Source organism: Podarcis cretensis, assembly GCF_951804945.1.
Source record: "Podarcis cretensis genome assembly, chromosome: 2".
NCBI lineage: Eukaryota > Metazoa > Chordata > Lepidosauria > Squamata > Lacertidae > Podarcis > Podarcis cretensis.
This window is the reverse complement of record NC_137171.1, coordinates 118,114,500-118,132,507: the sequence shown is the minus strand read 5'-3', so window position 1 is coordinate 118,132,507 and position 18,008 is coordinate 118,114,500. Positions and strand designations below refer to the sequence as shown.

The 18,008-nt window shown below is 44.7% G+C and overlaps 1 protein-coding gene across 4 annotated transcripts in view; it reads right to left on the bottom strand.

Moving 5' to 3' along the window:
• LOC307205645 (adhesion G-protein coupled receptor G4-like) overlaps nt 1-18,008 on the bottom strand; it is a 53,251-nt gene that overhangs the window by 25,854 nt on the left and 9,389 nt on the right. For all 4 annotated transcript variants that reach the window (XM_079958299.1, XM_079958300.1, XM_079958302.1 and 1 more), the window contains 8 exons: nt 15,378-15,833; nt 12,803-12,897; nt 11,736-11,800; nt 10,227-10,266; nt 7,559-7,584; nt 6,315-6,457; nt 4,058-4,190; nt 1,560-1,678 (listed from right to left, as the gene is read on the bottom strand). In XM_079958299.1, the coding sequence (XP_079814425.1) occupies nt 1,560-1,678; nt 4,058-4,190; nt 6,315-6,457; nt 7,559-7,584; nt 10,227-10,266; nt 11,736-11,800; nt 12,803-12,897; nt 15,378-15,833 (1,077 nt within the window). The remainder of the gene's footprint in view (nt 1-1,559; nt 1,679-4,057; nt 4,191-6,314; nt 6,458-7,558; nt 7,585-10,226; nt 10,267-11,735; nt 11,801-12,802; nt 12,898-15,377; nt 15,834-18,008) is intronic.

The following is an 18,008-nucleotide window of genomic DNA, read 5'->3' as shown; positions in this document are numbered from 1 at the left end:
CCCCTGCCCATACAGGCAGTCGTGTCTGACTCTAGGATTGTGCGCCCATCTCACTTAAGAGGCCGGGGGCCAGCGCTGTCCGGAGACACTTCCGGGTCACGTGGCCAGCGTGACGAAGCTGCAGCTGGCGAGCCAGCACCAGCGCAGCACACGGAAACGCCGTTTACCTTCCCGCTAGAAAGCGGTATCTATTTATCTACTTGCACTCAGGGGTGCTTTCGAACTGCTAGGTGGGCAGGAGCTGGGACCGAAAGACGGGAGCTCACCCCGCCGCGGGGATGCGAACCGCCGACCATGCGATCAGCAAGCCCTAGGCGCTGAGGTTTTACCCACAGCGCCACCTGCGTCCCAATCCTCTTTTAAAGTCATCCAAATTGGTGGCTATCGCTGCCTCTTGCGTCAACAAACTCCATGTGCTGCATGAAAGAGGACTTTCTCTTATATGTCCTGGAAACCCCTGACCATTGGTTACATGGGCTGCTAGAACTGCAGCCAAACAACACCTAGAGGTCTACAGGTCCCCTGTCCCTGGGGTTTGAAGGAACAGACAAACAATAACCTCATAACACCATGGATAAGAGGATACAGAGAGGACATATGATAGCCAGTGCTTTTCTTCATAGTACTCACCATGAAGCTGCTACAGTAAGTGCCACACATTTAACCAGTGCTTTTCTTCTAAAGACAAAAAGGTGTCGGTACTGTGTACCTTTGAGCACCCCCAGAACCAAAGCTATTGGCAAAACCTATTTGGTGTTTCGCAACTTTCTGACTAGTTGCAGGACCTTAGCGAGACCTAGCAGAGTAAACGCAGAATCCACGGAAGCAATTGGCGGATAGACAGGATAGACGAAGCAGGAACCAGGAACTTGTAGTTAGGTGTTTATTATATACAGTGGACTATTTACAGGAACAGAACACGGATCTTTTGCTAGCTCTCTCATACACAACTCACAACTCCTACACTGACACACAGAACTCTGAACACTGAACTCTGAACTAACACATTCCAGTTAGTAGGCCATTAATTATCACTCCTCAGAGAGAGCTTGACCAATCAGGGAGCTGTCTCCATGCCTCTGTTATCACCAGGCAGACTTACTCCTTCAGATTGCCTTCTGGCTGTCTGCCAAACCTTAATTGACTCTGTGTGAGTAGCTGCACGTATTCAGATTTCCCAACAAAAGCCTGATGATAGCCATCTTCAAATATCTAAACGGCTGTCCCATGGAAGATGGAGCAAGCTTGTTTTATCCTGCTCCGCAGAGTAGGACCCGTATCCCAATTTTTCCAGTTACAAAAAAGGAGGAAATTCCAACTAAACATCAGGAAGAACTTTCTGACAGTAAGAGGTGTTCAACAGTGGAATGGTCTCTCCCAGGTGGTGGTGGTGGACATTCCTTCCTTGGAGGTTTTTATGCAGTGGTTAGATGGTCATCTGCCATATTTAATCTAGTTGAGGTTCCTGCACTGCAGCAGGTTGGACTGGATTACTCTCGGGGGTCCCTTCCAACTCTACAATTCTATGGTTGTATGTCAAGCAAAGAAAACCCACTTACCCACTGTGATGGTCATGTTTTTCAGTTCCATGATAGTATTAGGTAGCGTTTGCACCAGCTGGCACACAGTCAGGTTTTGTCTCCTCCAATAAGTATTTCCCGTGTTGATATTAATCACACTTCAAAATGTAAAGGAGAAAAAGAGAAACCAAGAGAAATTAAGAGCATGCATTACCAAGACCACATAACACCGGTCTTGCAAGACCTACATTGGCTCCCAGTACGTTTCCAAGCACAATTCAAAGTGTTGGTGCTGACCTTTAAAGCCCTAAACGGCCTCGGTCCAGTATACCTGAAGGAGCGTCTCCACCCCCATCGTTCTGCCCGGACGCTGAGGTCCAGCGCCGAGGGCCTTCTGGCAGTTTCCTCGCTGCGAGAAGCCAAGTTACAGGGAACCAGGCAGAGGGCCTTCTTGGTAGTGGCACCCCTCTGTGGAACACCCTACCACCAGATGTCAAAGAGAAGAACAACTATCAGACTTTTAGAAGACATCTGAAGGCAGCCCTGTTTAGTGAAGCTTTTAATGTTGAACAGACCACTGTATTTTATTACTTTGTTGTAAGCTGCTCAGGGTGGCTGGGGGGACCCGGCCAGATGGGCGGGGTATAAATAAATTATTATTATTATTATTATTATTATTATTATTATTAATAATTAAGCAGGACTGTCAGGAACCATGCTGTATCATCTTGGGCCTGGGGAACAAGGACAGCAGTCGCAGGCTTCAGAGAGCACAGAGGTGCGTCACATAGAAGCATGATGAAAGCCATCTTAAAATATCTCAGGGACCTACCCATGGAAGAGGGAGCAAGCTTTTCTTCTGTTCTGGAGAGTAGGGCACAAACCAATGGCTTCAAGTTACAAGAAAGGAGATTCCAACTCGACATTAGGAAGACCTTTCTGACAGTTAAGAGCCGTTCAACAGTGGAAGGGAGAACCTCAGAACATGGTAGACCATCCTTCATTGGAGGTTACTAAGCCGAGATGGGATGGCCACCTGTCAGGCATTGTTTAGCTGTGATTCCTGCACTGCAGAGGGTTGGACTGGATAACTCCAACTCCAATGAGTCTATGCATTTAATCTTGTCTTCCTGTTTGGCGGCCATGGCGAACGGCTGCCCATTGCATCAGAGCTGTCTCACATGGAATATTTTGAGGATGAGATGGGAGTAATCACCCTCCCAAACCCCCCAGGGTCGGGGGGGGGCAGCTCCACCCACAGATCACCCAACACTTGCTCCCAGTCTGGAAGGAATGAGGGGGCTGGGGGGGTTGGGGGTAAAGCACCATGCATTTCTTTGGCAACTCTCCAAAGCTGTCGCCATGAGCAACAAACACTTGCTTTTTAAGATGAAATTTGGACTTAATTAACGGGCATGCTCTGAGCGAGGGGAGATAAAGAATTCTGCAAACTGATTCAGCCATTGGGGTACCAAAGGATTCGAGTGGAAGAAGGATTATCATCATCATGAGACTGGTATGTTGGAACGGAAGTGGGGTGAGCCTCCATTATTTCCTTTTGTTATATTTTCCATTTGCTATCTTACTTGGCAAATCTCCTTGGAAGGACTGACTGCCTGAAAGAAAGATTACTTCATTATTGTTATGATTAAGGTTTAACTACAGAATTAACTGTGTGGGATTGGTTTATGAATTTTGCAATTACTTTTAATGGATCAATAAAAGAATAGACAATGGAAATTATGGTTTCTAGCTAAAGTACAGGCTTATTTGTCTTGGAAGGAGATAAAACAAAGAAGTTTGGATACCGTATTTTTCCATCTATAAGATGCCCCCAAGTATAAGACTATTTTGGGGGACTCAGATTTAAGAAAATGGGGGGAAGACATATTTTAGGGGAAAAGCCTAGTCTTATACGTGGAAAAATACGGTATATGCCTGGTACAAATAGCGGAAAGCCAGATTTCCTCCAGCTTGGGATGTGTTACAGTGGAATTTACAGGAGTGAGAAGTGAAAGTGAATTGCCACGGACAGATTGTTGGAGTAGAAAGAGGTAAACAAAGAAAATAAACATGAAGGATTTTTTTCTACACAGAATCATACTATATTGGTCTAATCCGCCTGCTAGACGAACTCAGAGGCTGTTAAAAACAAATGAAGGGTCAATATCGGAATGTCTTATTGGAACTACCTGGACTAATTAAGAGAAGCAGCAAAATTGTGAGTGAGATCATTGCTCCCCGAACCTCAGAGCATGGGAAGTCAACCAAAGACTTATAATTTGGTATAAAATTTGGATCGTTCAATTATTTTATAATTTGGAATTTTTAAATGTGGTTTTTTATTGGATTGTTAAAATGGAAAACTTAATTACATTCTTTTTTTTTTTACTCTTGTCTTGTAAAAGGCCTTGAAAGCGCTGTTGCTTTCATGTAAACTGCCTTATGAACCTTCACAGAAAGGTAGGGTATAAATGCATTCATACAGGTGAAATGTGTTGAGGTTGAGGAAGAAGAGAGAAGGACCCACAACTCACCACGCTCTGGTAGCAAATTGGTCTTCGTTCATCTTGCAGGGCAGAGATGCCACAGTGGCAGGAGGTGTCTCCAGCCACTCGTAGGTCCCCTTGTATGTGGATGGCGGTGTGTGCTGAGAGCACATTTTTGGGTCTTGGAGCAAGAGCAGACAATGAGAGCCAATTCCACTGGACCCAGCCAATCCAGCATCTTTTCCCCCAACAACCTCCAGAGCATGAAAGCAAGAGCCCTTCCCCCTGTTTTGCTGCCCAGCAAACGAATAATCAGTGGGAGCCGGCTTCTAAAAGTGGAGATTCTAGCTGTCAAGGCTGATAGCAGTTAGCCCAGCCCTGCATGCATTTGTCTTAACTCCCTTCTAAAACTGCCATCACATCCACAGTATACTGCTATTGAATTGTATATATACAGCAGTGAATTTACCAGGCGATGGTAAAGAGATCTCTTCATATATAGTGGTACCTTGGTTCTCAAACTTAATCTGTTCCGGAAGTCCGTTCCAAAACCAAACCGTTCCAAAACCAAGGCACACTTTCCCATAGAAAGTAATGCAAAACGGATTAATCCGTTCCAGACTTTTAAAAACAACCCCTAAAACAGCGATTTAACATGAAGCTTACTATCTAACAAGACCACTCTTCCACAAAATGAAAGCAATCATCAATGTACTGTACTATAAAATAAATAAGACAGCATTGTAGATGATAAAAATTAAAATTAATTTTTTTTCTTAATTGCACTGACGATAGCCATTCTTTGGATGGGGGGCTTTTATCCATTTCCACAGTCACACAATCAAGTAATCAGTAGCTGAACAGGGTGCCACACAGTCACAAAAACAAATTAACCAAAAAAGCCTCAAAAACAAAAACGCAAAATAAATAGCAAAAACAAAAGCGCCAAACTTAAACCATTCCGGAAGTCCGTTTGACTTCCGAAATGTTCGAAAACCTAGGTGTGCCCCAGAAACAATAGCTGATAGCTGCATCGGACATTCGGCTTCCCAAAAACCTTCAAGAAACGGAACACTTACTTCCAGGTTTTCAGTGTTTGAGAACTGAGGCGTTTGAGTACCAAGGCATTTGAGAACCAAGGTACCACTGTATATATACAACAGTTAATTTACCAGGAGATGGTAAAGTGATCTCTTCAGACACAGAGATTTATATTGGCTGGGGCTCCGCTCACACCCACCACAATGAAAATTGCGTTTCCCTTTTCCTTTGAGGGCACAAAGTGCAAAATTGCAACCCAGCAATTCCTTTACTGGAGAGAGAGCCAGCGGGGTGCAGAAACTGGCATGCTCACAGCAACATATGTTGTGGCAGGGCTGCACCACTCACCTGACCTCTGTTCAACTGAGCCTTGAGGCCACAGACAGCCGGGTTCAAATGCCCTCCCAGCCACAAAGCTCACTGCGTCATCTTGTGCTGTTCACCATCTTTCAGCCTAGCCTACCGCGCAGGGTCATTGTAAGAACAGAAAATGGGAAACCAGGTGTGCCGTTTTGCGCTCCTTGGGGGCATAGCTGTCAACTTTTCCCTTTTCTTGCGAGGAATCCTATTCGGAGTAAGGGAATTTCCCTTTAAAAAAAGGGAAACATTGACAGCTATGCTTGGGGGATGGTCAGGATTAAGAAACCACCATTTTCTGTTTTAGTAGTGTGCCACTTTCCCACAGAATTGCGCCCAAAGTGGCTCACAACAACAAACCAAACAAGCCTTCATTCTAACAACTATGTTCTCAGCAGGCATTTCAAAGAAGGTTTTTTGCCCCCTGGTTTTGTGCTTAACTTTTAACTGATTTCTGCAGTGTATTCCTGTATTATAACCTCCCCTGCATTTCTGCTGTAAAGTGCTTGGAAGCTGAGGGGTTGAGCAGTAGATAAAATTGCTCAACTGAAAAATGTACTAGAAGTAACCACCACAACAGTAAGTAAATACAGTGGTACCTCTGGTTACGAACTTAATTCGTTCCGGAGGACCATTCTTAACCTGAAACCTGAGGTACCACTTTAGCTAATGGGGCCTCCCGCTGCCACCACGCGGTTTCTGTTCTCATCCTGAGGTAAAGTTCTTAACCCGAGGTACTACTTCCGAGTTAGCAGAGTCTGTAACCCAAAGTGTTTGTAACCCGACGTACCACTGTACACACACACACACAATCAATCAATCAATCAATCAATCCATGCAACACTGTATGACACAGCACAAATAAGCCAACCTCGATTTAACAGCTTAAATCTGATGGATACATTACCTAAGTAAACAACGGCGACATCTTTAGGTTCCATTGAAAGAGGCTTTTCAGTATAACTGCCATTCAAGGCAGCCTGTAACATTTCCCTGATGTTTTCTCTGGGTTGGTTAGAATTGGCCTTGATGACAGACTTTGAGGAAAAGCTGAAAGCACAACAGACAGACAGACAGACAGACAGGCAGACAGACAGACAGACACTTGCACTTTGTATTGGGGCTCAACCTTGGCATCTCTTTCCAATACAGACTTCTACCTTTGCCCCTAAGCCAGTGCAGAGAGCATTTCCCTCATTTCTGAAGACACAAAGGGAACCCTCACAGATCAGGGATCAGGGGAGGTTCTTCTGGCTCAGAGGATGCCCAATCGATCAATCATTTATTATACAGTCACAAGGCCATTAAGCTCAAAGGGTGTTGTTGCCAACGAACGTCCCGTCAACGTCTTTGTCTAGAAATGGTGAAACTGCAACCAAAGCTGGGGCAGCCTTCCACCAGCAGTAACACACTAATGATGGAGCTGGTTTGGGAAAGGAGGAGAGTCTCTCATAACTTCCAAGGGGCTTTAACAGGGTTTTCACATTAAGTCCTTTCCGAAGGTTGGTTCCAGTATGTATCTGATGAGCACAATTCAAAGTATTGGTGCTGACCTTTAAAGCCCTAAACGGCCTCGGCCCAGTATACCTGAAGGAGCGTCTTCACCCCCATTGTTCAGCCCAGACACTGAGATCTAGCTCTGAGGGCCTTCTGGCGGTTCCCTCATTGCAAGAAGTGAGATTACAGGGAACCAGGCAGAGGGCCTTCTCAGTAGTGGCGCCTGCCCTGTGGAACACCCTCCCAGCAGATGCCAAAGAAGTAAACAACTATATGACATTTAGAAGACATCTGAAAGCAGCCCTGTTTAGGGAAGTTTTTAATGACTAATGTTTTAATGTATTTTAAATCTTTTGTTGGAAGCTGCCCAGAGTGGCTAGGGAAACCCAGCCAGATGGGCGGGGTAGAAATATTATTATTATTATTATTATTAAGCCACCCCCTCTTCATCAACATGCCACTTCCTGGAAGCATTTGTGGCACGTTCTAAGCGCTTGACATTACATGGGCTAATGGTGAGGCCTGTGGCAACATATCCCAGAATCCTCAGCAATGTGCATGTAGATTCTGCAACATGAGTGCAGTGAATGTGCAAATCACTTTCCGGAGGCAGAAAGTATAGAAACAACTACTTGAAGAAAATGAACAGCCTACCTTTCAGGAGCCTGCTTCTCATCTCTCTTCAGTTCACAATATGCAAAGTACCGGTAAAAAAAAAAAATCAAAAAGAGGCGATTACTAAGGAATGATATCTTTAAGTGCAAGAGCTCAATCAAGATGATTTGGCAGAAGAAAGGCAGCTGATTAGCTCATACTTGTTGCAATGAAATATTCTAACGTCAATTGCCCTCCATGTGCCATGAATGCCTTTGGCACGACACCATGTTTCTCTGACATCACATGGCATTTTGAGTAGTCCCTTAGTTTGTCTATTAAATGCTCTGATAATTGCCTTCTGCAGTTTTTCACTCTGTGATGAGGAAAAACTGAAAGTCACTCAGCTCTCCTGGAACATTTGGAGCAATTTAAAGCAATTTCAGGTTCCTTGGATACAGGAAATCTCAAAAGGGTGACTTTGGGGGTTGGGGGGGAGAAACAGGCAGCTCTGAAAAATGGGTGTACCTGAGGATGGGAAAGGGAGATTCTACAAAGCAAACAAAAACAAAAACCATTTATATTGTTACTAGATTGGGGCCAGGGGTCAGTCTGGATTATATCTGTGGATTCCTTCGGGGCCTGCTACTCTAGTTTAGAATCTAGCAGAAAAGGCCGCGGAACTGGTCAGACCAGTTTCTTTGTAAGATAATGACTTTAGTTGTCTAGTTAAGTACCACCACTGACATGTCCAAAGAGGCTGCTCTGTTGCCATAGAGACAAATGGAGGCAGGCATAGAGACAACAGGCAGGATGCCACATCATCCTAGGATGGAGAATAGGTGTTTGTGAGTTTTGGCTGATGCTGCAAGCGGGATATACAGGGGCTTGTATTACTGTGTGCTGACCCAAACTGGACTAGGGGCTTCCCTGGAAACCTAATGCAGAACGAAGATCTGTTGGGGTGTTAATGCTGTGAGCCCCTCCATTCTACAGTCAGTTTGTATATAGGTGGAGATTAAACCATATATCTTAAAGACACCACAATCTTCAACGACCTTCATTGTAAGGAAACCAATACGGATCAGGGGCAGGCATCCCCGAAGTCTCTCACCACTGAAGAGCACAACAATATTTCCAAGATTTGAGATGTAGGCCAGGGAATATTATGCATGCTTAAATTCCACTGGAAACCAAGAAGACAGTTTCCAGTAGGCTCCAAAGCAGACATTACAATGGATGCAAGAACGCTCTTAACCACTCAACTCATTCTCAGCGTACAGATTTCTGACGGAAAGGCATCACTCACACACAAAAGTTGAGCTATCAGCAGGCTTGGGAGAACTTCAAAGTCTGCAGAAGCACAAAAGGTATTTGTGGGGGGAACCCTAAAAGGGAGGAGTCAATATTCCATAACAACTCAGTGGGAACCAAGCATTATTCAGAGAGCATGGTCTGCTGCTTGACTGTGGGAGGAGAGAAAAATGGTCCATCTTGTATCTCCAAAAATACCTGGCACGACATCATCGTGCTCAGAGGTGCCTTGCCTTGACACGCACGCACACACCTTCCTCATCACTGGCAGGCAAGGGAATTCTGAGCATGATGACATCACACCACCCAACTTCTCTAGGTAGGCAGATGTTACTGAAGAGAAAGGCAGCGCTGCTACTCTTGGTAGTAACCACATGACTTGCAAAATCACCACATTTTTCGCTCTATAAGACGCACCAGACCATAAGACACACCTAGTTTTAGAGGAGGAGAACAAGAAAAAAAATATTCTCTCCCTCTCTGCGCAGTGCCTCTCCAGCAAAGTGGGAGGAGAAATGGAAGGGGCTCTGTTTCTCCTCCTGCTTTGCTGAAGGGGCGCTGTGCAGAGAGGGAAAGCTGCGCAGAGCCTCTCCAGCGAAGCGAAGCCAGGAAAGCAACAGGTATCACTGTGCAGCAAAAGCAGCAAACCCTCTTGCTGTTCTGGCCTCTGGAATAGCCATGCCAAGCCTCTTCAGGGCAGGGGGAGCGTTCGTCCCATTGCCCTGAAGAGGCTTCGCGCGGCTATCCCTGAAGCCAGAACAGCAAGAGGGATCAGTGCGCACCGATCCCTCTCGCTCTCCTGGCTTCAGGGATAGCTGCACAGCCTGCATTCGCTCCATAAGACGCACACACACTTCCCCTTACTTTTTAGGAGGGGAAAAGTGCATCTTATAGAGCAAAAAATACGGTAGTTACAAGTCCAAGTAGGTTTAAGATGGCCTTTGCAACTCCTCCCATGATGCCTTGCCATTGTCCACTCTGGCTGGGGCTGATGGGAATTATAGTTCCAAACACCTGGAAAGCAGCAGTATGAGGAAGCATCATGTGTCCGTTCTGGTTACTGTTGGCCCATAGTTGATGGCAATGGAAGTGGCAGAGACAGCTTGAATTGGTCTGGACCAGTTGCGTAAAAGATTATATGCCACCGTTGTTTATCTTTGCATAATGTACAAAAGCAAGACATGTTTACCATTAAACCTCCTCAAACCAGTTGCCATGGCGCATCCTTTACTGCTGCCATGGCAATCCCCCCTTCAGGCGCCAGAACTCCGTGAGAACTAATTTCCTAAAAGCATGAGATGCAAAGAAGAGATTGAAGAAAAGAGGAAAACAACACCCAAGTGACTATGTTACGTAAGAAGGAGAAAGGGGAAGAGGCTTTGTGCAAACTATGGTGCATAAAATGCATACATACCCCAGTTCTCATGCGCTCCCTCCTTTGTGGAATAGGGACTCTGGATCAAAAAGCAGTGAGGGTGGGGGGAACAAAACAGACAAAAACAGGGGGAGAAAGGCAAACATCAATATGGGAGGGGAGGACGCTCAGCAACCCTGCATGGAATTATGGGCTGGGTGTATGTGTCCAGTCTAGATGAAACTCTGGGTTCCTTCCAAAACCTGTGATCTATATCTGTGAGGCTAGAGTGTATGAGGGAACCTGGTGGAGCAGCCAAACTAGTCCCTTTGTGAAGGCAATGACCATGGGTCGGCAGACTAAGGCCCACGGGCCAGATCAGGCCCAACTGCCTTCTGGATCCGGCCTGCAGATGGTCCGGGAATCGCCACGTGGATCGGCAGCGCGCTCGTTCTTTCCCTATCCTTCCTTCGGCGGCGGTGGCAGCGGCTCCTCCCTCGCTCCTCCTGGCTTCTTCCTGCCCTGCCTAGAGGAGGAAGGGGGCTGGCCTCTGTTGGTGCCAGCAGCAGCAGCCCTCCAGCGACCGCCATTTTAAGCAGCCCCTCTCCAGAGCCCTTTCGTGGACCACTCATTGTCCCTACGCTGCCAACCCCTGCCACTTGCAAGACACAAGTAAGCAGCCACCAGGGCTCATGGTGTAACAACAACAACAACAACAACAACAACAACAACAACAACAACAATTTGTTATTTATACCCCGCTCATCTGGCTGAGTTTTCCCAGCCACTCTGGGCGGCTTCCAACAGAACACTAAAATACCATAACCTATTAAATTTTAAAAGTTTCCCTAAACAGGGCTGCCTTCAGATGTCTTCTAAAAGTTTGGTAGTTGTTGTTCTCTTTGACATCTGGTGGGAGGGCGTTCCACAGGGCAGGTACCACTACCAACGCTCCTTCAGGTATACTGGACCGAGGCCGTTTAGGGCTTTAGGGCTTTGTTCTTGCATCATTCTCCTCCCAAAAAATATAGTCTGGCCCCCCACAAGGTCTGAGGGACAGTGAACCAGCCCCCTCCTGAAAAAGTTTGCTGACCCCTGGCAATGACCTTAGTTGCTCTGCTAAGCACCAGACACCTACATCTTAAAAGCGTTGGTTCCATCTTAAATGATTGAGCTCCATGGAAACACTGCCCTCCTCCCATCCTGCTCACTTGGCTGATATATGTGGCATATTCTTACCCTCACAGCAACCCTGAGAGGTAGGTTAGACTGCTGAGAGACAGTGATGGGGCCCCAAGGTCACCAAGTGAGCTTCAGGGCTGAGTGGGGATTTGATCCCCCGTCTCCTGATCACTACACCACCCTGGATCAGAGACAGCAGATCCTAGAGGAGAACTCTCTCCACCCCCCACCCCCCCCGGAATATAGTACTGTATTGCCCATACTGCTGCTCCTTAGTAATGTGAGTTTTTAGTCTGGTTTTAAATGTATTCTTGCTAACCACCTATTCCTACATTTGATAAGAGTGGCAGAAAGCAAAACAACCAAACAGACAAATAAAATACTCACCGAGCGTTTGCCTTGATGTTATGGTTTGTAACAACAAATTCAGGACCACGGAATAAACTCATCAACTGTAGGAGAGAGAAGAAGTTAACTACAGTTTGCTTCCCTGGGTAAAAATTGTTCAGCATTTTGTCTAACGATGGTGATCCTCTGTGAAAAGCCAACCATTAAACATTGCGGTAGTAGCTGCCTAAAAGAGCTGATTGCTGCTAAACCATTGAGCTTGCCCCACAACTAGAAACGAATACACCCACCCCAGAACAGACCCCTAAGCATTCACACATAGTAGTGCACATACATGGTAAATGCAGTTCTGTAATTAAGTCTTCCACTTGCAGAATGTAGTTTTCCCTCACTCTCCTTCCCCTGTGTGTGTCCCCTGCCTGCCCCAAATCTGCTCCAGTGGGTTGAGGGAACCCCTAAACCAAATGGGGGGCAGGCCTGCAGGGTCGCCAGGGGGAATAGGGGCAAAGGAAGTTCTGTTGGGCGAGTAGAAGCCATCCCACCAGGGCAATAGCTCAGTGCTAGATGAAAACCAGAGGCCTATAGTTTGGGTTATGGAAGTGAGAGCTGGACCATAAAGAAGGCTGATCGCCGAAGAATTGATGCTTTTGAATTATGGTGCTGGAGGAGACTCTTGAGAGTCCCATGGACTGCAAGAAGATCAAACCTATCCATTTTTAAGGAGATCAGCCCTGAGTGCTCACTGGAAGGACAGATCGTGAAGCTGAGGCTCCAATACTGTGGCCACCTCATGAGAAGAGAAGACTCCCTGGAAAAGACCCTGATGTTGGGAAAGATGGAGGGCACAAGGAGAAGGGGACGACAGAGGACGAGATGGTTGGACAGTGTTCTCGAAGCTATGAGTTTGACCAAACTGTGGGAGGCAGTGGATGACAGGAGTGCCTGGCGTGCTCTGGACCAGGGGGTCACAAAGAGTCGGACACGACTAAACAACAACATAGTTTGGGTTGACTTTGTGCTCCACTTTCTGTACAGTGGAATTGATTATAATCTGCTAACATGTAAACCAGTGTTCAGGGATGAACAAGAGAGGAATTAGTACTCACCCATTTTGTTGAGAGCTTCTTAACATCATAGTAATCAAATGTCTCTGGAGGATTGGAGAACACAGAGAAGTTCATCTGGATGTTATAGAACGTTTCTGCAACAAGAGAGGAAGGAGAATTATATCCGCATTGAAATTCACAAGTGACTTTTCCTACACGTCATCCTTTGTGGGGAACACAGCTATTTTTGGGGAAGTGGGCATTTAATCTGCTGAATGCAAAGCTGTGGCTGATGCCCTGAGATGGTGGCTTTGTGTATGCTTTTCCCCTAGCGATTCCTGTCACTTATCTCTCCTTATTGCTCTTCTCTTGTTAAGTAAATGGATGAGAAAGATGAAGAAAGTGATATTTAGGGTTAGGGTTAGGGTTAGGGTTAGGGTTAGGGTTAGGGTTAGGGTTAGGGTTAGGGTTAGGGTTACTAAGGGTAAAATTAAGAAGATATGAATTTGCCGTTTAAATTTTTAAATGGGATACAAAAAAGGGAGATGTGAGGAAGTCATGGAAATAAGTTAATGAATGGTATGATATTTGAAAAAGGGATTTTTAATTTGTCTTTTTAAGTTTTGGTTTTGTTTCTTTTTGTGTGTGTATGTGTTTTTTTCTGTTTTTGTGAACCTTTTTTCTGTAAAACTCAATAAATATTATTATTAAAAAAAAAGAAGAAAGTGATATTTAGGATGGGCTCCTTTTCTGAAGTCTTGGGCAATGATGGGCTACAGAAAGCTCAAATATTTTTGCTCTCCAGAGTTTAGTGGACTTGTATCTATGTTATCCAAGAATTGCAGCTACCAGTCAAGTCCTCTATTATTCAGCTGCCCTTCAAATCATGGAATCACCACAGCTTCACACTTGTACACATTAATCGTCTCCAAATAATAGGAGAACATCCTTATTCACTTGTTCTAATGTGCTGCTTACTGCATTGCTAATGGCTGACTGTGATTGCGCAGAGTGGAATGACATATTAATTCTCCTGCTACGAAGAACTCTCCTGCAAAGGTCTCCCAAATATTTTGTAGTGTTGGGGGTTGGCACCCATTCCTGGGTGCCAGGTTCTTCCCATAATTTCTGAAATAGGTAAATGTCAAGCCTGTTTTCCCAGGAGCTTGGCTTAGAGAGGCATCATCAGAGTAATGGCAGACTCATTACTTTGACAAAAGGTGGGACATTCAGCTTTAGATATGAAGAGGAAGGCAGTCCCTCCTCCAGCTGTATGTTAATTAGGAAAAGACAATAACAGAGTTAAGTGCTGGTTAAGTGCCATGGGATGTGGGTGGTACTGTGGTCTCTAAACAACTGAGTCTAGGGCTTGCCGATTGGAAGGTTGGCGGTTCAAATCCCCTTGACGCCAGCTCCTGCCCACCTAGCAGTTTGAAAGCACGTCCTGTTATGGGGTAGCTGTTAATAGTATTATTCTGCTTAAGGAATCTTTTCTCCTTTTGCCACTGAGAAGATTGACAAATAAATTATCACTTCAGTGCAGATAAGGAGAAATTTTCTGTTGGACTGTGAGGGGGTTTTGGTTACATGAGCTGAATAAAACATTAAGTTTTATTTTATTTTTCCTTTTTTCTCTTTTATTTTGCAATATTACATTCAATTACATCCTTAATCATTCTTTGCAATACATACTATATCTATCTATCTATCATCTATCTATATTTATCTATATCTATCTATCATCTATCTATCTATCTATCTATCTATCTATCTATCATCTATCATCTATCTAAACTATCTAAACTGTGTATCTGAAGAAGTGTGCATGCACACGAAAGCTCATACCTAGAACTAACTTAGCTGGTCTTTAAGGTGCTACTGGAAGGAATTTTTTGTCTAAACTATCTATCATCTATCTATCTATTTTCCATATTTGTACTGTTGTGACCTCTACCCATGCTCAGCTTCCATTGTTTTTCATTCCTTTAATATTGCGTTAAAGAAAGTTATTTACATATTGCCCATTAATCCCTTTTCTTCTTTTAACCTTAACTTTATGAACTTCAGTCAATGCATATCAATAAATTTGTTTTGGAACAATGTTTTGTCATGTATTCTTCCACACATTCCCCTTCTTTTCTTAATTTCTGATTTGATTGTAATCTAATAGCTGCTGTCATTTTGGCCAATTCAATGAATTCACAAAGCTTGTACTGCCACTCTGCTACTGATGGAATCTTGTCCCCTTTCCAATTTTTAGCTACAGTATTAGCAATCTGGCAGTGGCCGCAGCATATAAAAACACTTTTAATTGTCACTAGGGATGTCCTTTGAAACTAAGCCTAATAGAAAGACTTCTGGTTTTTCCTCAAATGATGGTTTAGACATTTTTTTAAAATTTTTCATAAATACTGCTCCAGAATTTTTTTAATTTTCCCACATCCCCACCACGCATGTTACATTGTTCCCTCTACCTCATGACTTCTCCAACACTTACTTGATTTTAATTTGTATATTTTGGCTAGTCTGACCACGTGTATCATCATCTTCATCTGGTCTTCTCTAATTGTGTAACAGGCAGTAAACTTAATATCTTGCTTCCACATTACGTTTTAATGGAAATCCCATCTATTACCTGAAACTGGCATGGTACCTGTGGGTGCTGGTGTAGACCAAAAAGTCTCCAGCGTGCTCTTGGCATTTATATCGATGGTTGATGCTTTCGATTCAGTGATAAGTTTTGTATTGGTAAGATGAGGAACAGATACGGTTTCAGAAGCCTGATGTGTCGTCTCATCGTATCTAGAGGTTGAAGAAACCTGGGTAGGTTTGGAGGTGGGCACATTCCAGGTGCTTTTGGGAGCTGTCTCAGCATAATGAGAAGTTGGCATGTACCAGGTGGGTTGAGTTGCGACGCCTGGAGGGGTAGCTCCATCGGGTCGAGAGGTGGATGCAGTCAACTCCTGTTCATGTGTTGTTCCATCTCTGTCAGAGGTTGGTATTTTCACATAAGAGTTAGAAGGAACCCCATCAGCTGTTGATGCTGTAGGTTCTGCTTTGGGTGTGGCTTCATCAGACCTGGAAGGAGACACTGTCCATTTGGTTTTATAAAATTATAATAATACAGTGGTGCCTCGCAAGACGAAATTAATTCGTTCCGCGAGTCTCTTCGTCTTGCGGTTTTTTCGTCTTGAGAAGCATGGCTATTAGCGGCTTAGCAGATTAGCGCTATTAGCGGCTTAGTGGCTTAGAAAAAGGGGGAAAAAGGGAAAAAACTCACAAGAACTCGCAAGACGTTTTCGTCTTGCGAAGCAAGCCCATAGGGAAATTCGTCTTGCGAAGCACCTCAAAAACGGAAAACTCTTTCGTCTAGCGAGTTTTTCGTCTTGCAAGGCATTCGTCTTGCGGGGCACCACTGTACAGTGGTACCTCAGGTTACAGATGCTTCAGGTTACAGACGCTTCAGGTTACAGACTCTGCTAACCCAGAAATAGTACCTCGGGTTAAGAACTTTGCTTCAGGATTAGAACAGAAATTGTGCTCCGGCGGCACGGCAGCAGCGGGAGGCTCCATTAGCTAAAGTGGTGCTTCAGGTTAAGAACAGTTTCAGGTTAAGAACAGACCTCTGGAATGAATTAAGTACTTAACCAGAGGTACCACTGTAATAAGAATTTATTATTTATACCCCACCCATCTGGCTGGGTTTTCCCAGCCACTGGGTGGCTCCCAAGAGAATATTAAAAACACAATACAGCATTAAACATTAAAAGCTTCCCTAAACAGGGCTGCTTTCAGATGTCTTTTAAAAGTAGGATAGTTGCTTATTTCCTTGACATCTGATGGGATGGCATTCCACAGGGCGGGCGCCACTACCAAGAAGGCCCTCTGCCTGGTTCACTGTAACCTCGCAGGGAGGGAACCGCCAGAAGGCCCTCAGAGCTGGACCTCAGTGTCTGGGTTGAATGGGGGCGGAAATGCTCCTTCAGGTATACAGGACAGATGCCAGGACAGAGGCCATTTAGCGGTTTAAAGGTCAGCACCAACACTTTGAATTGTGTTCGGAAATGTTATGGGAGCCAATGTTGGTCTTATGTGGTCTTGACGGCCACTCCCAGTCACCAGTCTAGCTGCTGCATTCTGGATTAGTTGTAGTTTCCGGGTCACCTTCAAAGGTAGCCCCACGTAGAGCGTGTTGCAGTGGTCTAAGCAGGAGATAACCAGAGCATGCACCACTCTGGTGAGACAGTCTGCAGGCAGATAGGGTCTCAGCCTGCGTACCAGGTGGAGCTGGTAGACAGCTGCCCTGGGCACAGAATTGATCTGTGCCTCCATGGTCAGCTGTGAGTCCAAAATGACTCCCAGGCTGCGCACCTGGTCCTTCAGGGACACAGTTACCCCATTCAGGACCAGGGAATCCTCCACACCAGCCCATGAAGGAACAGTCCCAGAAGAGATTCATGGAAAACCATTGTCCGGAAGCGTGGCTGCAGACTTAGAGGTTGTTGCTAAAGAAGACAGAGGCACAGTTACAACCACATCAGAGTTGGCTCAGGATTTCACTGAGTCTCAGGAGGCCCAATAGGAAATGTGGGAGGAGCTATACTGGGGTCCTTGATAACTGTGGCTTCCAGGGTAGCATTTCCAGTGGGAATGAACATCTTGAAATACATGTCATCTCTGTCACTCTACAAAACCCACTCAAATCTGATGGCTTCAGCTGTTTCAGAAGGAAGGTTCAGAAACACACCATATTCTGAATTGAATCTACCTGTCCTTGTGGTCTAAAACAGGGTGAAAATCTTGTACATATATATATATATATATATATATATATATATATATATACACACACACACACACACACACACACACACAGAGTGTGTGTGTATATATATATATATATATATATATATATATATATATTTACATAATGCATTGAGAGAGTGATACTTGGGACAATTTTTTTATCTATGCCAGGCAAGAGAAATACACAACTTAGAAAACTGGGCATTTTTAAATTTGTGATAACTGATGAGAGGAGAATATTATCAAGAGAATTTTATTATTTATTATATACATTTTTGTTAGCTACCTTGGATGATTCAACAGCTTTGAGACAGTGATGATGATGATGCTTTTACTACAATCAATTGGTATATAACGTATTTTGTGATATAAATAAAAAGTGGTGTCAGAGCTGCCCAAGGTCCCAGCTCACAAAGGACCAACGCCAGTTCTTGCTATACACAAAAGTCTTTATTAAGGT